Source organism: Physeter macrocephalus, chromosome 5 (genome assembly GCF_002837175.3).
Source record: "Physeter macrocephalus isolate SW-GA chromosome 5, ASM283717v5, whole genome shotgun sequence".
In the NCBI taxonomy this organism is placed as follows: Eukaryota; Metazoa; Chordata; class Mammalia; order Artiodactyla; family Physeteridae; genus Physeter; species Physeter macrocephalus.
Window position 1 is genome coordinate 100,488,817 of NC_041218.1, and position 21,789 is coordinate 100,510,605.

Consider the following 21,789-nt stretch of genomic DNA (forward strand, 5'->3'; position numbering starts at 1 on the left):
GGGGCCGGGACGGGAGCACGAGCCGGCGGCCACGGGACGGACGGACGGGGCGCGCGGAGAGGGGGGGACGGGAAACGCACGACACCGAGCGCGGCCCGGGGGCGGCGTCGTCACGGAGGAGAGGAGACCGGGGTCGGGAGGTGAGGGGAGGGGAGGGGGGAGGGGAGGGGGGAAGGGAGGGGGGAGGGGAGAGGGGAGGAGGAGGGGAGGAGGGTTTGGTTCTCCAGCAGGCCTCCTATGGGCTTTGACCTTCGCAGGGGGCACCCCTGTATCTCTCCCCCAACAACCCTCCCATGTGTTGGGGTTGCCCCTCTCCCCCCCACCCAGCCAGGCCCCCCCAGCAAGGACAACTTCCCTACCAGGACCCGGGGGGAGGCTCAGAGGCCAGGTCAGCTGCAGGTGGGGAGGGGGCCTGGACAGGCCTGGGCTGGGGCCTGGCTCAGTTCTGGTTGCACCCAGGGCTTCAGTCAGCTGCTTCAGTAACAGGCAGTACTATTGTCTTCTCCTTTTTTTAATAACCAATGCTCTATGTAGCCTGTAGTCATTCCTTTTAGAGAATTAAAAGATTAAAAGAGAGAGGGGGGAGGGGTGCGGGTTGGGGGGGAGTCTGTACAGGTGCCTCGGGCACTCAGAACTCTGCCCCTCCCCCAGGAAAAGAGGAGCTCCTGTATTCTAGGGAGGAAGGGAGACCATCCTGGGGGCGTGGGAGTCGTAGGGAGCAGACATCTGGCCTTCACTGCTACTGGCTGTGATTCCCTGGGCAATGCAGACCCTTCCTTTCCTGAGCCTCAGTGTCCCCACCTGTCTAAAGGGCGTCGCAGCTCCCCTGTAGGGCTGTGGTGAAAGTGAAAAGTTCATACTGGAAAAGCACATATTCGAAATCTTGGGCCCCTCCTGAATCATTTTGGCTTCTTTAGAATGTTCGTATTCAAGCCCACGAGTCTGTACAGGTGGTGGTGATATTGACAGATAGATGGGGATGGATGCAGAGAAATAGGTGGCGATCCGACTATGGTGCCCCAGGGATTCGCCCTTCCAATTAGAAAATTCTGGGAGTCAGTGAAATCTGTCCTTGGTGGGCTCTGCAACTTGGTATTTGAGACCAGTGAAGAAGATGGCACCCACGTTTCCGAAGCACGTCCGTTGCTAATCACGCTTCACCGCCTCCCTGCCATCTTACGGTACACTCACCTGCTGACAGCGCTGCTCCCGCAGGATGGAATGGGGGGCAGGCGGAAGCCCTGCAGGACACAGGGTAGAGGCCAGAAAGAGGCAGGAGAAGGACTGGATGACTGAGGCGGTCTGTGCAGGGGCGTTGCCTTTGCTGCATATATGCAGCGTGTCATATGCTCGCTGGAGAAAGCGTGTTCTGGGGACTGAGACCAGGGTTCAAGTGTGGGCTCCCAGAGCCTCAGGCCCTCCGCAGGGAGGCTCTAGGGCTTTCTTGCAGCAATCCTGTGCCACCCTGGTGTGTGGGAATCTGGGGACGCAGCCATGGGCTTTTGGGCTCTGTAGACCCGGGGCCGGCCCAGGTGCTGGGAGGCAGAGGTGGACATGCAGAAAGCCGGCCATGTGACTGCACTGCTGAAATTTGGGGGGCTCCACCCTTCCCCGAGAGGGTGTGCCTGCTGCTTTCCGCTAGAGCAGAAAGAGTTTGGGGGAAATGGCCTTATTCCCACCTGGCCCAGCACCAAGGATGAGCCCCATAAATGTGGACCGGACTGGGTCCCCTCCCTCTCCCAGCCCCTTGCTTTCAGGGCCCCCTCGTTGTACCTAAACACAGTCACTCACTTTTATTTAACTGGGCAACATGTCAGAACTGAAGGCATCACGTTCCAGAACACCTGAGGCCTGCTCAGAACCAGCAGCGGTGGGCAGGCTGGAGGGCATGGGGTCGGGGGGCGAGCACAGCAGCCTGGGGTCCTGGGGCTTCGAGGGTGGCGGAGGAGGGCAGGGGGAGATGCCAGATTTGTCCCTTGCTGACTGACAGAGCCTTGAGGGGCGAGGCTTGGGGAGGAGGTGACCGTGCTCAGGGACAGGTTGGCTGGGGAGTGGCGGGGAAGTAGAGTCAGGAGGGTGCTTGTGAAGGTCATTGCCGGGGAGTGATGGTGGGGCAGGAGGGGTGTCTCTGGACAAGGGTGGCTGGCTCAGGGTGCCTGCCCTGCCCCTCAGGTGCCTTGCCTGTGACGGGTGCAGGGCGCAGAGCCCCAGCTTCCTCTCTGTGCTGACTCTCTCCTCAGGGCTCCCTCCCGGATGCCCGCTTTTGGGGCAGGTGGGTCAGGATTGCTGTCTTTTTTCAGAGGGGGGGATAGCGAGGGTCCACTGCAGTGTGCAACGTGCAGTGCAGTTTGGTAGCCTATCAACGTAAAGGAAATGTGTTTAGTGCCTGAACCACAGAAAGGGTAACAAATCGCTGCTGTCCTGGGGAGGTGGGAGCTGGCCAGAATTCCCCCGGCCCCTCCAGTTTGGTCTGAGCCCTTGAGGAGAACGTGAGCGCTGGCAGGTAGAGCCACGTGACCGCTTTCAGAATCACCATGTGTGCTGGCTGTACCGGCTGCCGCACGGGCTTGGGCAGCCCATGCCTCCCGCCCCTATGTGTCTCCCACCCCTCCTTCCAGACAGGCCTCCGGGGCGTCTCTCAGGACCTGTGCCCCTCCCTCAACCCAGCACCCCCTCAGGCGGGGCCCTCGCCCCCCATGGCCCCCTGTCCACTGGCCGGCCCTCTTCCCCTCTGGTCCTCTGCATCTCCCCTCACCCCGCCTCCCTGGACCCTCTCCTGACCAGCCCGCCTCTGCAGCCGTGCCGCACAGCCGGCGCCTCACCCCGGCGGGGCCCCTTCTCCTCTGGCTGGGCTCCTTCCTAGGTGGGGCCCCTCTCCTGCTGCACGTAACCCCCCAGCCTCCTGACTGCCCCCTACTGGTACCTCCCTGTCCCTCCCCTGCCCTGGCTGGATGCCATCACCCGTTGGCTCGCCTGCCTTGGCTCCGGCCACTGGGCAGGGCTCAGCCCCACAGCTCCCGGTCTTACTGTCCCGGCTTCCCACCCCCTGCACATTACAGCCCGGCTGCTCCCTGAGCCTTGGGCAGTGTCCAGTGCCTCCTCCAGGCCTCCAGGTTCATGTCCAGCGGGCATCCCACAGGGAACACCTGATTCCCCAACCCCGTTGTCTGATGGGCGGTCCCCTCCCTAAACCTGGTCTGTTTCCATCACAGCTGTGTCATCCTCCCCCCAGGGCAGCCTGCTCTAACTGTAAGAAGCACCTAGAGCCGCCTCCACCAGGGCAGCAGGAACTAGGGAAGTGGGGCCTGGGTGAGGGGGAACCGTCCTGGCATCGGGCGAGGGTTCCCACCTGTTCCCCCTCTGGGCGGTCCTGTGGCCGCAGGACCCCCAGACTGTCCATGCGCTGGAGTCTGGCCCCCCCGGTGGACCTGGTGGAAGGGCCGGGGACCAGGCGGAGCAGACATGGCTCTGAAGCCTCTGCAGCTGCTCGGGCTGGGGCCCCTTCTCTGGACAGTTCTGTGATCCACGTTTGGGTGCCAGGCCCCGAGCTAGGGGACCAGACCGCCTGCCCTCCAGAAAGTTAGTCTTTGGGGACCCCGATCAACAACTGGAACTGCAGTCTGTGCTGGGGGGAGTGTGTGTGACCTTCGGAGGCGTGTGAAGGGGACAAGGCAGACAGCGGGCTCAGGGTGGCCTCCTGAGGAAAGTGCGCTCCAGCCAAGGTCCCGGACAGATGAGGCCAAGGGGCTGCTGGGCCCTGGGGCTGCAGGTGGCTGCCTGAGGGACTGAGCTGGTCACCATGGGGCCAGGGAGGAGGGCGTGGAAGAAAGGGCGGGTGCGGGGAGGCCCTGGGGCTCGGGCCACAAGGAATATTTGGAGGTCTCCCTCAAGCGGGTCCTGTGGGGAAACGTCCCCACCCGCTGCCCTTTCCAGGGGCTCACAGTGGTTCTGGGGTGATGCCCTTCTCCTCTCACATCTGTGAGGTCCAGAGGGTCAGAGCCCAGCCACTGGGTTGACGGGCCTCCTGCCGGCTCTGTGTTCCTGCAGGCTTGGAGCCCAGAAATGTCCTCGGATCATTTCCTGACTCAGATGGGGTGGGTCGGAGTTCCCAGCACCGCGGGGGCTCTGCTCCGAGCTGTGGTGCCGTGGGCAGGGGACTCACCCTGTGCCTCAGTTTCCTCCGAGGTCATGCCTGTGGTTGTGTAGGTGCAGGTGGCCCTCTGGGACCGTGGCTTCCCCGCAGCGTGGGACCCGCACTCAGTGAAGTGGGAGTCTCCTCCTGTCATCACAAATTGAGCGTTGCCTGTGACCTATGAGTTTTCCCTACCTCGGTGACCCTGTGTCTGGTCTTGGTCAAACGCTGAAAGAGACGCGCAGGATGCCGGTGGCAGGCCGTCTGTCCAGACTGAGCCCTCTGGGTGTTTCCGTCGCTTCCGGCCGGTGTGCTGTTGGGAGCCCTCCCGTAGCACAGCCCAGCTTGGGTCCCTGGCAGCGGCAGCCAGAGGGCTGTGTCTGTGCTGAGGCCTCCCCAGGGACAGGGCTTCGCTTGTCCACGTGCCAGGCTGGGCAGGGGCTGGCGCTGGGGCAGGAAGGGCCGCATGGCAGCCAGGAGGCCTGGGCCACCACCCCGCCCCTGCACCTCCGGGTGAGACCCTGTTCCCGGACTGCAGGCACCTTAGTTTGCATCTAGGGGCTGTCCCAGGCAGGCAGAAAAGACCTTCCCGCCCCTAAGTGCTGGGTTCCACCATGTTTGAGGATGTGAGTCACACGTGGGCCGTCGTTCCTCTCACACGCGTGTGCGTGCACACTCACACCCACACAAATGCACACACAAGCACACTCACGCTCACTCCCACTTGTATGCAGATGTGCTCACACTCACGTGTGTACATGCATATGCACACACACACCCTTGCACGCTCAAACAGGAACACATGCACACTCACAGGCGCGCTCACACACATTCACGCAACACACTCTGATGGTTTTTACTGTTTTCTGGGTGGACGTGTCTCCCCCGAGGGAAATGGGGCCTGGGGTCCTCCAACTCCACGACCAGTGCATGAAATGAGACCAGGCCCCAGGCTCTGCCCAGGTGGGGAGGTCGGGTGAGGGGCCGTGCGTGTAGGACTGAGAGCCTGGGGACGAGTGACAAGGGCCGGGACCCCCACCGGCTGTGTCTCTCGGCCCTCTGTCTGCTTTGCGTCAGGCCAGGCAGGGCAGGCTGGGCTTCCTCGGGCTCACGTCCACGTGCGGGGCACGGCATGGGGCTGACGCGGCCTCCCCACCCACTGCAGGCCGCCCCTCTCTGCCGCGTCTCCGTCCCTCCTGTCTTGGTCCTCCCTGGATCCTGCTCTGTCCCCTTCCCTCCCGGACCCTGGCTTCTTGGATTGGAGAGTGGTGGGATCTGCCTGGATACCGAGCTGCCAGGGTTCTCTGGGCGGGGCCGTGCAGAGCATGCGCGCAGCTCTGGGGGTGGGGCCTCTGCGCGCCTGCGCGTGTTGTGGACGTGCGCGTGTTGTGGACGTGTGCGCGTGCACGAGTGCACACGTGTAATATATGTGCATGTGTGTGTACACGTAGGTGCCTGTGTGTACACGTGCGTGCATCCTGGTGTGCAGGGATGTGAGTGTGTTCACGTGGGTGTGCATGTGTTGGTGGCATCCAGAGCCCTGAGTCCCACCCCAGACCAGCAGAGTCTGGGTGTCTGGGTTCGAGGCCACCCACTCTTCTTTCAGAATCCAGCACCTGCCTTGTGTCAGGCTTGGTACAGGGTCTGTGATCTGAGGGCCCACAGCCTGGGCACAGGGACAGCAAGCAGGGCCCTTGTGTGTCTAGGTCTGGAGTTGGGGGCACTTGCCGAGGTGGGCAGTGCAGCTTGGAAGGGGGCCTGGCCAGGCGGTCGCGGCCTGTGGGGATCCTGTGGGCAGCGGGGCTGCTGCAGGCCCAGGACCAGGGTGCTTACGAGGGATCCCAGGTGAGGGGCCCCTCGTGCAGGTCGGTGGAGGGGATGTCCAGGTGAGGGATCCGGGTGCAGGGGGACAGGGTGCCCAGGAGAGGGACCCTGGGGACGGGACTCCCATCCGTGGTGCGTCAGGGTCGCCGGACATGCCGGGTGCTCCCTCCTGCTGTCCAGGCCCTGCAGAGGGGGGAGCCCTCCCTGTAGGCACATTCCCAATCTGAAGGCAGCTTTCTAGTTCGATTCTGAAGTACAGAGTAACTATATCAGGGTCCAGCTTTTCCTTTGCTGAAGCAGACCCTGGCTTTCCGGGAGCACAGCTGACTCCGATGGATGGATGGGCCTTGTTGTTCATGCGGTGGCTCGTATGGGGCCCATGGCACCATGTGCCCAGGTTGTGGGATGTCAGATGCCACACTCTGGACAAGGAGAATGACCGACCACAGCAGGGCCTGCGCCCTCGGGCCCGGGCCGTGCCTGGGACCCTGGCCCTCCGGCCGGCCCTCCTGTGTGGCCTCTTGTCCCGTGCACTGTCCCCCTAGCGCCCTTCTCAGCAGCTGCCTGATGAGCCCGTGTGAGACTGCATTCTTCCAAGGGTGCTTCCCACATCTGCACTGGCAGTCTTGGGCTGCATGTGAGCACCTGAGGGAGGCGTCCGCTCTGGGACACTCTGCCCACTGCTGCTGGGAGAACTGGGCTGTGGGCATTGGTGGGAGGGGGAGCCTTGTGCTGGAGTGATGTACTGGAGTGATGACCTTCTGTGAAATCGTTAGTGCATTTTTCTTAGTGCCTTGTTTCCTTATGGGAGAAACACTCTCTTGTCAAGAGAAGGCGTTGCCTCCTGAATCAACCGTGGCCAAAGGGATCTGAAATGTGTGCTCTTTGAACTTGTTTTGCAAGATGGCTGCTTTCCCAAACACATGTGCCCTGCTGCGTGGATGAGAAGCTCAGTGAGCACATTTGGGGAATCACTGGTTTAGCCTAAGGATTTGGAAATATCTCTGATGCTTTATCTTTTTTTTAATATTTAAAAAATTTATTTATTTTATTTATTTATTTTTGGCTGTGTTGCGTCTTGGCTGCTACGCGCGGGCTTTCTCTAGTTGCGGCGGGCGGGGGCTACTCTTCGTTGAGGTGAGCAGGCTTCTCATTGCGGTGGCTTCCCTTATTGCAGAGCACGGGCTCTGGGCGCGCAGGCTCAGTAGTTGTGGCACACGGGCTTAATCGCCCTGCGGCGTGTGAGATCTTCCCGGCCCAGGGCTCGAACCCGTGTCCCCCACATCGGCAGGCCGATTCTTAACCACTGCGCCACCAGGGAAGCCCCTGATGCTTTATTTTGAAGCAGATCCTTACCTGCAGGAATCACAAGTGGTTCCTGGGTACTCACTGTGTCCCTGGAGCACCCTGTGCGGTGGGACCCTTTTCTGAAATCCAGTTTGTTCAAGGGTCAGCAATGGGCATTGGGGTGAGATCCTCTTTGTGGATAGAGTTGGTGTCCAGGTGTGTAAAGGTGAACGGAGGCGCTGAAATACTGCAGGTGCTGTGGACGGGTGGGTGGGACTTGGAGGCACGTGGTCCTGTGGCCCAGCTCACTTGTGCCCCAGCAGGGGGGCTGAGCCGGGACCCCAACGCCAGGAGGTGCCCTTAATGAAGATGCCGAGGGTTACATAGCCCTGCGCCTGGGTCCCCCTCCCCCTACCTAGGTGTGGCGACCACAGCCCAGCGGGCCTCAGCCTTGGGGCTTAGAAACCCAATGGCAGGAGCTCACAAGAGCCCATCGGAATCTTGTAAAAAATAACTTGGTTTTATTTTATTTTTATTACGGAAACGTCAATCATACACAAGAGTAGAGGGACCAGCGTGGTGATTTCTTGGGTAGAAGCCGTCAGCTCCAACAGTTGGCAGCATTCTGTCCTTCTGTCGAAAGGTGGTAGCCCTAAAATGCTTCCATTAATTGGCAAACGGAGTTAAGAAACAATTACATTAATCTGACAACACCCCTGTGAGTGATGTTGAAAAGGCAGCTATGCTTGAAAAGACGACGAGAGCGCCACCCGGCTTGCGGCGACTGAGCAGAGGTAGGAATGAATGGGTCCCCCCCGGGAGCACCCTTGCAGAGGACGTGAGACGGACCCGGGGGTCTTCGGGCCTGGCCCACAGACCAGACGCACAGCGGCTCTGCAGGGTGCGGTGGGGGGCGTGTGGGGAGTCGGGGTGGTGGAGGGGGGGTGGGTGCTTTGGGCAGCAGCTCCCTCCTTGTCTTGTGGCCGCACGGCCCTCTGTGACTGTGACGAGGACGTCCTTGGAGCCGCACCCTCGAGTCCACACACCTGGCTTCTCTGCAGGACGGGCCCTGAGTCCCGTGCTGGGGACAGTCTGGGCGGCGGCAGATTGAAAATGGATCAAGTTCAGTGGAGGAGTTTGAACGCTGAATCGGGGTGATCTTGGGGTGCCTCGGGATCGGGGGTTCAGGAGGCCGCCGAGTGAAAGGCGGGGAACCCTCGCGGCCAGAGGCATCAGTGAGCGGGCGCAGCGCCCGGGGGAGAGCGTGGTCTCCCCGGAGCCGCGCGCTGCATGGGCCGCGGGGGCATTTGGGTGTGACACGCTCTGTACGTGGATGGGGGAAGGGGGACAGGTGAGCGGCCGGCCTGGGAAGGTGGGCGGAGCACGGGGCTCCTCGGGTCTCAGGCCTGCCGTGGAGGTGGGACGTTGTCCTGGAGACCACGGGAGTGTGAGAGCCGCGACGCGGGTGTGGATGCGGTGACCGGGGGACCCTCTTCTGCCGATATTTGAACTCTTTTCCAAATTGCCATGAACCTGTGAAAATTTTTGTTTTTTTCTTTGTGGTGCGTGTGTGTTATTTCCCCTTACGAAGGGTCCCTCTGAGGACACCAGGGGCACGCGTCAGGTGGCTTCTTTTCCCGTTTAACCGCCCAGCTTGTAAATCTGAAGTGTCTGCCCTTCCTTCCTGAGGCCCTTTGGGTTTGGGGCGGGGCCCTCTGGGTGGTCCAGGTCTGACCCAGGCGCTTTGTGCTTTCCCTGTTTGGCTTCTTCTGTCTTTACATACTTGGGGCTGACCCAGCGCCTGCAGAGGAGCCTTTGGGGGAAGCCCAGCCCAGTGGAATTCCACTGGGGGACAGAGGGCCGGGGGTGTGAGTGTCTGAAACTGAGCCCACGTGTGTTTCAGCACCAACGGGGTGCTTGGCTCTGTCTCTCAGCTCAGCCCCCCGTTCTGAGATGGCCCCTTATGAGATGGGGAGTTTGGGGGGCGTGGTCACTGTGCCGGGGGCGGAGTGGCATTGGCACCAGCGTGGGGTCTCCCTCAGGGAAGAGGTGCAGTGCAGACCACACTCCTGGGTCCCCGTGGGGACCAGGCCGTGAGCATCCCCTTGGCTGGGGCCATCGTCCCCGGCGAAGGCAGCCCCAGGCCGGGTGTGGACCTGCTGGTCACCTGTGTGCCAGCCCCGGCCCAGCCTCGGAGCCCAGAAGCCCGCGGTCGGGCTCCGGAGGAGGGGCTTTCTTCTGGATTGCTGTCTCACTACGCCAGGGAGATGTCCATTTGGCTAGTGTCCAGTGCTGGAGGGTCCCCCTGGCGTGGGAGCCCCTTGGAGATCCCCACCTGGGAGGAGGTCCACTGAGGGGCACTGAGAAGTGGCACAAGTCTTTCCCGGGCCAAGTGGCAGTTTCCCACGAGGGCCTTAGAGTGCCTGGGCACGGTTCCATTGCTCCCGGTGGCCGTCCGTGGCAAGAAGCCGTGGGCTCCCCTGGACTGGGCAATTCTGCCCAGGATTGGCTGCTCACTCCCCTGGCCCAGGTGCTGTCTTGGGGCCTTCCCGGAGAGCCCGAGGGGTGATCTGCCGCTGTTTCCTTCCTGTGCTGAGCAGTGAGTGATGTCAGTGCCCATGGGCTGGCCAGGAGTGCAGCCGGGCTGGACTGGGCCCGAGACGGGATCGCTGCTGCAGGAGTGGCAGGTGATGCCTCCAGAAGCCTCCTCCCCTGACTCTCCATCCCTCAGCCTGTGATCGCCTGCATCTCTGAGAAGCTCACGGTGACCCCCGGCCTGTCTCCCTTGTGGTTTCTGCACAGCAGGTGCTAAACCATGTGGTCACCATCTTCTGGGCACCTCGGGCCAGGCCGCAAGTTCAGAGAGCTTCATGGGAGGACTTTTGTTTTTTTTTTGCTACGTCACGAGGCATGTGGGATCTTAGTTCCCCGACCAGGGGTTGAACCCGTGTCCCCTGCAGTGGAAGTGCGGAGTCTTAACCACTGGACCGCCAGGGAAGTCCAAGAGAGCTTCGTGGGGAAAAGGAAAACTCCTGAACCCTGGGGAAACCCCGGGGGTGGCCGGTTTGGATCAGTAGATGCGTTGGGCGTGTGAGGAAGCTCCCGTCTGGCAAGGTGCGGGGGTGGGGGGGACGCCTGGTCCTAATGGTTCACATTGGGGGGCTTCAGGGGGGAGGGCCCTGGCGGTTCCCAGGGTGGGGTGACAGGTGGTTGGCAGACGCCCTCCCCCAGTCTCCCTGAAGCGTCCCTTCCCCCCAGTGATCCCATTGTAAGAAATCCCTTTGATGAGTGTGCTGGAGTGGGGGGCAGCTCCCAGCTCAGTGCAGGGGTGGGGAGAATGTGTGGTTTTCCTGCGGGATGAGGGGCCCACAGGTGGTCTGAAGTGGCGTGGAGCGGGCTTTGTTTGTGAGGATGCCACTCCGATCTCCTACCGCCTCACAGTCCCTCCTCACGGGACAGGTTAGCAGCTGATAGCAACGGGGAGGCGAGCTATGCGGGGGGCAGGGAGAGCAGCTGCTTCCCCCCGAGTGGGCTCCAGCGAAGCCCAGTGAGGGGTGCAGTGGCTAGCGGTGGACGGGGGGCGGGGGGGGCGTCTTTCTGCTGGGCAGACTAGCATCCCTTGGCCTGGCCATTGTACTTGGGAGGGGTGCTGACCACACAAATGGCAGGGGTGTGTGTGTGCCTGTGTGTGTGCGACCCAGGACCCTGGCAGATGAGGACTGACTGGTCAGTCACCTTGACACACACACACACACACACACACACGCCAGTCACCTTGACACACACACACGCACACACACACACGCCAGTCACCTTGACACACACGCCAGTCACCTTGACACACACACACACCAGTCACCTTCACACACACACACACACACACACACACACACACACACACACACACGCTGGCGCTTTTATGGCCCCCAGGGACTCGCCATTCCTGTTTGTAATCTAACCCCAAAGATGGCAGGAAGGAAGCTAAGATGATGAGAAAATCCCAAAAGGGAGGTTTCTGTTCTTCTCAACTATAGTTTTAATTTCAAGGGCTGGGGTCCACCTTTCACTTCCTCCCGTGCAGGCCTTTCCGAAGGTGCCCTCACGCGGGCTCTCATGGCTCCAGGGGCCCCGCCCCCTCCTCCAGGGCCGGCCCTTCCGGATCCCTGCGTCCAGCCAGTGCCCGGCGTCTCTGCTGCCGTCGCAACAGTCTGCTCACGTTCTGCCCGTGTCGCAGCCACTCCCTGACTCCCTGGCGCCTGTGACGGGGTCCCCGTCCTGAAACCCCGCTGCCCTGAGAGCGTCCTGCTGCCCCTGCCCTGCCGCCCCTTACGCACTTCCCACTGGGTGCTCGTCCCCACCTGCCCTGGGCCTTGTGTGGAGGACGAGGGGCGGGTGAGGCCCCGGCCATCCCCCGACCAGCCACAAGCCCGGCAGCCCTGAAGCCCATGGCTGCCAGCACCCGTGCAGGGCCCCCAAGGCCCACCCACCCAAGGCCTGGATCCAGAGATGTGCCCGTGGCCTGGCGGGCCCTGGAGTTACGTGCCTGTGTTTGGGACGTCCTGGCCCTGGGACCTCGGGGAGATTTAACCTCTCTACGCCCGTGTCCTCCCCATAAGTGGCAGGGCTCATTTCCGGGCTCACCCACCTGCCCAGGGCCTGCCTGGGGCCTGCATGGTGCCACCTTTGCTTCAGTTTGTAGCAGTCCCTGCTCGTGTGGCCTCCCGGCGGTTTACCTTCTGCCTCCTGGTAGAGGTAGGCCCGCCCTCCTCCCATAGCCCCTAGAGTCCCGAACAGTGGGTTCTCCTTGGTTGAGTTACTGATCTCACAGCCTCTCATGTAAAATTCAGAATGATGCGACGTTCAGGTGCTTGTAAAGGGGTGGGGGGCAGTGAGCCCTGCTGGTTGTGCGGGAAGCGAAGCTGCGTGGCCTCGTGCTGAACGTCAGGAGGAGAGCTGAGGGCAGCGCGGCGGGGCCTGGGGGCCAGAGTGGAAGGTGAGGGTCTCCAACGAGCTCTAGGGTGGCGTGCCAGGGAGGGAGCAGGGACATGGGACGGCGAAGTGCCGGCGGTGTTTAGAACTCCTGGTGCGCCGGAGATGCTCGCTTGACGAGGGCTCCCAGCCCTGCCTGAGAAACTAGCCAAGACCTGGACGTGTGATTCCATCTGCGGGGCAGCGGGCGAGGGCCCTCCGGCTGGAGAGCAGTTGCGTGCCTTCCTGAGTGCAGGCCAACTGCAGGGATGTAAACGCGTGGTGAGGAATTCTCCCTCCAAGTCTTTGCCCTGTGTCACCAGAGTGGCAGAATGTCGGGAAGCGCTCCGAGTGCTGTCTACACGTCACGGTTAAGAGAAGGCTGTGCTTCGTTGTGGTTTCCTGCAGTCTCTGAATCAGTGATTCTGAACACACGTCCGGCCGACAGAGTGGGTGCCCCGGAAGTCCCCAGTGGGGCCACTCGGATGAGGGGACACAGACGGAAGGTCTAGCCCCGCTCCCCCCTGTGCCCTCCAGGTGGTGGCCTTAACCTCCTGGCTGGGTCTGTAGCTTTGGGGTCACTGTGGACTCAGAAAAGGCCTCCATTCCACGTGCCAGACCGGGCCTGTTTGTTCTCAATCCAGCCTCAGAGCTCATCTCCTCCCAGCCCCGGCAAGGCTCGCCTGGCCCTCTGGGACCTGGAGTGGCCGGGACGGGAGAGCCCTGCCCGCCACAGGGGACTTCTGGACAGTTCACGTTGACTGATGACCCCAGGCGCCCACCCACTGCGCAGTGCCAGCTTCTCCCCGCTCTACACCGGCCTTCCCAAGGGGCCGGGGGACCCCCAGTGCCCACCGTGGGGTGGGGTTGGCTGCCTGCCCCGTGGGCAGAGGCTGATGAGCTGCCGTGGCCATGCACACCTGTCGCCAGGTGATCTCATCCTTTTCCCTGCAGTGCTTCCTCTGCTGGCTGTCTGCCCAGGTCACGGGGCCTGCAGGGCAAGGGCTTGGGAGGGGCATGCTCCTGCCAGGCCTGCCCTGCACGCTCCAGTGCGGTTCCCTGGGCTGCGTGACCTGGTCCACGTGTGCATGTGTCTGTGGGCTGTGTCCCAGCAGCTCCCACCAGCTCAGCCTGCCCCAGAAGCCACGTCACTTTCAGACACTAGGACACGTTGATGCCTTTCCTCTTTGGTTTTTTTTTTTAAATATTTTCCCCAGTCTAGCTCTTATATTTAGATCTTTGATCCATTTAAAAAAAAAATAAATTTATTTGTTTACTTGTTTTTATTTTTGCCTGTGTTGGGTCTTTGCTGCTGCACGCGGGCTTTCTCTAGCTGCGGTGAGCGGGGGCTACCCTTTGTTGCGGTGCGCGGGATTCCCATTGCGGTGGCTTCTCTCGTTGTGGAGCCTGGGCTCTAGGCGCCCAGGCTTCAGTAGTAGTGGCACGTGGGCTCAGTAGTTGTGGCTCGCGGGCTCTAGAGCGCAGGCTCAGTAGTTGTGGCGTGCGGGCCTAGCTGCTCCGCGGCATGTGGTATCTTCCCGGACCAGGGCTCGAACCCGTGTCCGCTGCGTTGGCTGGCGGATTCGTAACCACTGCGCCACCGGGGAAGCCGGATGCCTTGCCTCTTATGTGCCTCTCTTGATCGTGGAGAAGCTGGGGTCCCTCCCCACTGCCCATCTGACGATGCGTGTGAGAGTTGGGACACAGTCTTACCAGGTCTCGTCCGAGGCAGCCTGGAGAGAGGTTGGGAGGTGCAGGCAGCAGCGCAGGTGTCTGCGTGTGAGTCCTCCCTCTGTCCCTTTCCAGCGATGTGACGGGGCCCAGCCCCCGCAGCAGCCCTGTGATACCAGGGCACCTGCTACGATATGAGAGGCTCTATTCCAGGCTCCCGGGTCCGTCGTGGACCTGACAGACTGAGGCCCCTCGAGGGGCTGACAGCAGGCGGGGAAGGTGACAAGTGAGTTAATGTTATATAACGTGTTGGAAGACGGTTACTGCTCGAGACAATAGAAGGAAAGGAAGCAGGCGAGAAATAGAACTGGTCAGTGGGAGAATACTCCAAGCCCAGGTGAGAGTGTGTTCATTTTTAGACACAGGGCTCAGGTAAGCTGTTTTGAGAAGGTGACACGTGAGTGGAGGCCCTGGAGGTCGGGGGTGAGCCAGGTGCTGTGTGAGAAAGGGGTTCCCACCCAGGGACGCAGGGCAGAGGCCCTAAGAAAGCAGGCGAGGCCAGGGGGACACGAGGAGGGGACAGGATGTAGGGGCATCTGGCCTGGGCCACGGAGGGCTTTGGGCACAGGAGGACTGCGGGCCAGGGGTTCAGCGCGGAGGACCGTGCGCGGAGCCTGCAGGGCTGGGAGGAGCACGGGGGGGGTTAGGAGGTAGCCCGGCAGCCCAGCAGCCGTCGGCAGCGGGGTGTCAGCGCTCCGTCTGTTGGAGACGGAGCCGGGAGGATTGCTGGTGGGGGCGATGGGCCCAGGCCTGAGAGGCTTCCAGGAGCCCGGGTCAGCTGATGTGGGAGAGGCTACTGGGGTGAGTGCTGGGGTGACCAGGGGTCCTGCCGGGGTCTGTCCCGTACAGGGTTGAGCTGGAGGCGTGCATGGGCTGGGGAGGGGCGCGGCTGGCTGGTCCAAGCTGAAGGGGTCGATTTGGGGTCTTTGGCACGGGGCTGGGCTGTCAAGGTGAGTGTGGACGAGACACCATGAGGGGTGGAGTTTGTGGTGGAGAGGGGTCCAGGTGTGAGGCATGGACCAGAGGAGGCTGGGGAAGGGGCCAGGGGAGGGGAGCTGACGGTGGGCTGGGCACTGGGGCCTGAGCCTGGGCTCAGGATGTGAAGGTGGCCCCGACCTGGTCACAGACCGCCCAGGGCAGCTGCGGAAGGGAAGGCAGGCCGCGGTGCGGCCCAGGCGGGGGTGAGGTGAGGCCTTTTCAGGAGTTTTGCTGGAAAGGGGGGAAGAATGGGCAGGCCTGGGAGAGGGAGAGGAATCAAGAGAAGGATCTCATTTTCACGGGCAAGAGATAATCGTACGCTTGCTGCCGAGGGTGATGGTTGGAAGTTGCAGGTCCCAGCTGAAGGGGAGAGGGGGGGCCCCGGCGGAGGAGGGACAGACGAGGGTTCCCTTGCGGCCGGAGGAGCACCCCAGGCACAGGGCTGTGCACGGAGCCGGCTTCGATCCCAGAGTGTGAGGGGGCAGGGGACTGTCCTTTTGGGCTGTGAGTTTCAGCTGCAGAAGGAAGAGAGCTCGAAGGGCCAGCCTTCCAAGGGCGGGAAAGGCGCAGGACTGAGGCAGGGCCCTGGCATCCAGGGCAGCGTGGGCTGCGGGAAGGTCCTCGGGGGCCTGGACGCCGAGGCCAGGCGTGCGGGTCTGCTGGGTGCGCCGCGCCCTCTGCAGCGGGGGCGCCCTGCCCTCGCTCAGGGCCTGCGTGTGTCGTGCTAGCAGGGATGCCGGTGGGATTGGTGAGGACTTGGCACCACCGGGACGCCCTGTGGTCCTGCGGCCACGTGCTCTGGGGTGCGGTACTCAGCCTCCACCTCCACGTACCCTTCCCCGAGCTCAGAACCCCCTCAGCCTGAGTCCCCCATCACCGCTTCTTCTGCTGCCGCTGTGAACCAACGCCCTGTCTAGGCTCCACCGGCCACAGGTGACCTCTGGACCAGCTTCTCTCTGCCTTGTCCCCCTCGTCCCTGATCACTGATTAGGAAGCCGGTCTTGATACCTCTCTGTGCCCCGTGGGGGCAGGGGCTCCGCCTCTTGTCGCTGCTGTGGGCCCGTCACCATGGCTGCTGATCTGGGGGTGGGGTGGGAATGCAGGGGGGCAGGTGTGCCGGCAGCTTTGCCGTCTTGTGGACGGCCTCCTCTTCTGCTCTCCTGCGGGGAGATCGCTGGGGCGTGTGGCAGCACCTTGGGTGTGTGAATGCGAATGCAGAGCGCCAGGCAGGGGAGACCCGCCCGCTCCCCAGATCGCTGCTTCCGCCTCGCCCTGCCCGCCAGACTCCAGCTGTGGGGTGTGCCACGGGGCTGTTTTCCACGTGAGCAGCTCAGACGGTGTGGCAGGGCAGCTAGGTACTCGGTGACCACCCAGCTGGGCCTCGGTGTCCCTGGGGGGGGGGGTCACCATGGCCGGAGTAAAGGGAAGGTGTGAAGAAGGCGGGTGTAGAGGAGGTGACAAGGTGGGGCTCCCGGTGACCCAGTCCGCTCCCACTCTGCTCCTGATTCTTCCCTTGACCAAACCGCCCAGCCTCTGCTGGCCCTTCTGCCCCCAGCCCACGCCTCACCTCTCTGCCCAGACCTCAGTAGGGACCCGCACTTTCCCGTTTCTGCCGCCGGCCACCTGAGGCCCTGCTTTCTGGAAAAGCCGCGTCTGCCAGGTGTGACCTGTGGCGTCCTGCACCCTGTGCTGAGCTGACCCCGGGCGCCTGGCCCCTCAGTTGGACTCCTGTCCTCCACCCGACTGTGTACTCCGCTCGACGGTGACAGCTGGGGTTTCACTGCAGGGGTCACGGAGGCTGTGGGGCTGACGGGCTGGAGGGCATCTCGGGAGAGGTGTCCTGTGTGTTGTATGTTCTGCATGTTCAAAACCTTAAATAGAGGCTGGGAGGGGTGTGCAGAAGCCACAGGTGATTAAGGGTCTGCTGGGAGAGAAGCGCATTTCGTGCAAAGACTCACTATTGTTTGAATTTTTAGAAACGTGTTCACTACTGCCTGTGGGCGTTTTAAAGACGCTCAGTGCGCGTTTAAATATTGACTCCACCAAACTACAATTTATGGTTTCATATCCGCTGGTCTTCCCGTTGCCACCAGAAAAGTGCCTTCATCCACAGATGGGCGTGAGCTGATCCCAAAATACAGCAGATGGTCCTTTAGACACAGAAAACACCGCCTGGTACGGGGGCCAGTGCAGGGCACCTAGGTGCAGCCAGTGCCGACCACTGTGCCTGTGAGAGGCGGCTCAGGCATTGAAGATGCATCTGTGTTCCAGCCCTGCACCGGGTTAAAGCGTGGACGCTCCAGCTAGCGGGATCCTCAGATCTGGAGGTGTTGATGAGGGTCACGTGGAGATACCCGGGGTCACACGGAGATGGTCGGGTCACACGGAGATGCCCAGGTCGCATGGAGATGCTCAGGTCACGATGAGGTGTTCTGGGTGACAGTGGGCACCATTTTTATAGGACCTTCGGCCACTCTCTTAGACCCCTCTCAGGATGGCCGTCCCTTTCTCTGGGCGGCAGAGGCAGATTCCGGGAGGTGATTTGCAGGAGGATGTTTTGCACACGGTCTGTGTGAGGTGTAAGCGCGTGTCCGTCCTCTTTGCCAAGTGTACGTGAGACGAGCCGTCCGTCCCTGTTGCGCTTGCTGGGAGCTCACTCCCCTCCTGGGGGGTTTAGGGAGGTGACCACTGTGTGCTGGGGTCCTGCAGATCCCAGCCCTTCGGCCTGTCCCCTCCTGTGAGCGGCTCTCATGCCGCTAGCTGGACGTCACCGCCGACCCCTCGGCTCTCCCCCATCCCTGTCCGTCAGCTCACCCTGGTCGGGCTGCCTTGCCCGTCACTGCCTGGACTCTGGCAGGAGCCCTCTGACCGCAGACTGCTGTCCTGGCTGCCACTGTGTCTGTTGTCCTGTGTAATGGTTTGTGGCAGTCAGTCCTGGGCAGGGAGTGTTTCTGGTTAATCCAGGAGGAACAGAACCTGCAGGAAATGCTGAAATTTTAATCAGACACAAAATCATCCATTTTTGCAGCGACTGGGGCAGCAGTTTGTATACGGCCTGTGAACACCGCAGCCCCGCAGGGAGGTGGGTGGGTGTCTTCTCTCTCTCTCTTAGTGGCCTGGGGGCCTCAGGGGGATGTGCTGGGGTCCTGCTGGCCCGTGAGAGGCACCCCTGTCTGGCCCTGGACCCTGTGGCCGTGGGAGGTAGGGACAGACCAGCTGAGGAGGCCGAGCAGGGGGCGTGAGGTCTGATCTCCCCCCACGTCTGCCACTCTGTGCGGTGTGACCTTCGTCCATCGCGGGTTCCTGTGAAACCCCCAAGCTCAGTCCTGGGAGGTCTGGACTGGACTTGGGTTTCGGCAGGTGAAAGCAGGAAGCGGTAAAACACCGCTGTCCTCGGACCCCCTATCTTAACTCCCGCATGCTGCGTCCTTTCCTGGTCGAGCAGGTCCCAGCCTCGAGTCTGAGCCATGGCTGCCCTGGAGGGGTCTTTCTCGGCTGGGCCCCTTGCTTGCTTCTTGTCTGTCGACGTGGAGTGAGAACCCAGGGACGTTGGAGGGACACTGCGTTTTCTCCATCTTCATACATACCTCACAGGTGTTCAGTTCATACCCAAAGGCCACTCATTCTTTTTTGTTTTTAATCAACTCTCCTTCACTGCTTCTCTCCAGAGCTTTCCATGTTGCCTCTGTGGGAATAACCACCCCGTCTTGACGTTCAAAACTTCTGGGTGTAATGGTTTCCTCGGGCTGTTGTAACAAAGTGCCCAGGCTGGGCGGCTTAAACAACAGAGTTCTGGAGGCTGGTTCTCCCGAAGCCTTTCTTCTTGGTGTGTCGACGGCCGTCTTCTCCCCGTGTCTTCACATCGTCTTCCCTCCTTGCATGTCTGTGTCCTGATCTCCTCTCCTCATAAGGACACCAGTCATGTTGGATTAGGGCCCAGCCTAATGGCCTCATTTTAACTTGATCACCTCTTGAAAGACCCTGTCTCCAATACAGGCCCACGCTGGGGGGTTAGGGGTCAGGACTTCCACGTGAATTTCGGGGGACACACCTTGCATCCTTTCCTACTGTTCCATTACGTGACAAGCTTATAGGCCAGGTGACCCCTGCCCAGGGTGAGGGATGAGGCCTGGCTCGTGGCCATGTGAAACCGGCTTGGCGCTGTGGGTCTGGCTGGCGTGGTCATTTCATGGGCTGGTGGTCAGAGGACGCATAGGAGCCTCTGCTGAGCTGGGCCCCTGTGTGAGCCCCCTGCCATGTTGTCTCCCCTCCAGCTCGGTGCCAACGCCCTGCTCTTCCTTGGCGTGAACATGTATGGGGTCTTCGTGAGGATCCTGGCTGAGCGCTCCCAGAGGAAGGCCTTCCTGCAGGCCCGGAACTGCATCGAGGACCGGCTGAGGCTGGAGGACGAGAATGAGAAGCAGGTCAGTGCTGGGGTCTCGCCCCGAGGGACGTGGGGGGCCCGGGGCGGGGTGCATGGAGCCGCACAGCCTTCTCGCCGAGGGCACTGAGAGTGAGGCCCAGCCTGGCCCGCCTGGGAGTCGGGTAGGGGCCTCAGGCCCCCGCCGGCCCCGCTGTCTCTGTGGACCAGCCCCCTCGGCCGGTCGGAGGAGAGGGGGCAGCCGCGGAGGAGCACCGTGGGAGCAGAGGCAGAGCTGCCGCCCTGGTCATCCCTGGGCCTCGGTTTGCCTGTTGGTGACATGAGGTACGGGGCTGTGGACGAGACGCCCAGGCGGCTTTGCAGGCCTCAGTGGAGGCAGAGCAGAGCTGGGCTTGGTGCCGCTGGAAGGGGCTGAGTTGCTAGGAAGTGGTGGTCACCACGTGAGCCTCACACCCGCAGCTTGGCCTGAGGCTGCAGAGCACCCTGCCCGGCTCCTGCCAGGCCTGCTGGGGCAGCAGCACTGTCCCTGTGATCTAAAGGCTTGGAGGGAGCCGGGTGGGTTCCCAGTGCCCCAGCTGCCGTCACCTGCACGTCCCGGGCTCAGCCCTCCCGGCGGCGTTTCCTCTGCTGCTGTCCTGGGGCCACGAGGATGCTTGCTCTAAGAGCCCTGGGCGAGGCCTTTAGCTGGGAGTACGCGGACTCCTGGGCTTTACCAAAGTGCTGATGGCGGAGGCTTGTTTTCCCGGGGTAGGGTGGATGGGATGGGTTTATAAACGAGAGGCTATTATTATTGTAAATACAAGGCATTAAGTACAGACTGTACCTTTAAAAATGCACACACACATTTCCATTTATAGGTATTATAATGACGCCTAGTATTTACAGTAGCAGTTCAATATCACTTAGAAATAGGTGGCGTATGTACGTTTAGATCATGTGTGTGGATCAGTGGGTGGCTTTGTCTGTGGGTGGTGTACGTGTGTGGGAGATACGTGTCTGTGAGGCTGTGTGCCCCCTTGTGATGTGCATGTGGGCATGTGTGTGTTGTATGTGCACATGCATGTGCGCACTTGTATGTGTCTATACACGTGTGTGTTTGTGGATATGTGGGGCATGTGTGCAAATGTATATGTGCGTGTATGTGTGCATGTCTGTGTGTGGGTGTATACATGTGTGTGGATTTGCATTCACGTGGACTGTGTGTGCGCATGCCTATATGTCTCTGTACACACCATGTGCACGTGTGTGCGCGCCTGCGGGTGTGTGTGCATATGTGTGTATGTGCGCGTGTGGATGTGTGTGTATAAGCGTGCTGGCACGCACATGCACAAGCATAAAGAACACGTCTCCTGGGGCTGTGCACTGAACGTTTTCCCACGCCAGCATCATCGGCGCTGACGGGGAGTCTTCCGTGCTAAGAGGCCCTTGAGCTTGGTGTCCTTACCTTCATCACCTCCACGGGATCCCAGAAGTGACTCTTCAGAGTCCTCTCCCCTTAAATACATCGCCTGAAGTACTGGAAAAATCGACGTGGGGGCCATTCTTGTGTGTTTCTGAATCTTGCTTTGCTTTCTCTCTATTTTTCTCTCCTCTCCGTCTCCTTTCAAATATCTTCCTTTCCCACTTTCTTCAAAAAATCACTTTCTTAAAAAAAAGTATTTATTTTTACTGAAGTATAGTTGATTTACAATGTTGTGCTAGTTTCAGGTGTACAGCAAAGTGATTCACTTATACATACATATATATCTACTTTTTTCAGGTTCGTTTTCCACATAGGTTATTATAAAATATTGAGTAGAGTTCCATGTGCTATACATTAGGTCCTTGTTGATGATCTATTTTATATATAGTCGTGTGTATATGTTAATCCCAAACTCCCAGTTTATCCCTCCCCCCCTTCCCCTTTGGTAACCATAAGTTTGTTTTCTTTGTCTGCGGCTCTATTGCTGTTTTGTAAATAAGTTCATTTGTATTGTTTTTTAAGAGTCCACATATAAGTGATATCATGTGATATTTGTCTTTCTCTGTCTGACTGATTTAGTATGATAATCTCTAGGTCCAGCCATGTTGCTGCAAATGACATTATTTCATTCTTTTTTATGGCTGAGTAATAGGCCATTGTATATCTATTCCACATCTTTTTTTTAAAATTTAATTTTATTTTTTTATACAGAAGGTTCTTGTTATCGACTTTATACATATTACTGTATACATGTCAATCCCAATCTCCCAATTCATCCCACCTCCCCCACCCGCTCCCCCACCCCGCTTTGCCCTCTTGGTGACCATACGTTTGTTCTCTACTTCTGTGTCTCTATTTTTGCCTTGCAAACCGGTTCATCTGTACCATTTTTCTAGATTCCACATATATGTGTTAATATCTGATATTTGTTTTTCTCTTTCTGACTTACTTCACTCTGTATGACAGTCCCCAGGTCCATCCACCTCACTATAAATAACTCAATTTTGTTTCTTTTTATGGCTGAGT

The 21,789-nt window shown here is 60.3% G+C and overlaps 1 protein-coding gene across 1 annotated transcript in view; it reads left to right on the forward strand.

Annotated features, from left to right (window-relative positions):
- ADCY1 (adenylate cyclase 1) overlaps positions 1–21,789 on the forward strand; it is a 137,438-nt gene that overhangs the window by 2,108 nt on the left and 113,541 nt on the right. The window contains exon 2 of the mRNA XM_007109833.2: positions 19,195–19,344. Coding sequence (XP_007109895.2) covers positions 19,195–19,344 — 150 coding nt within the window. The remainder of the gene's footprint in view (positions 1–19,194; positions 19,345–21,789) is intronic.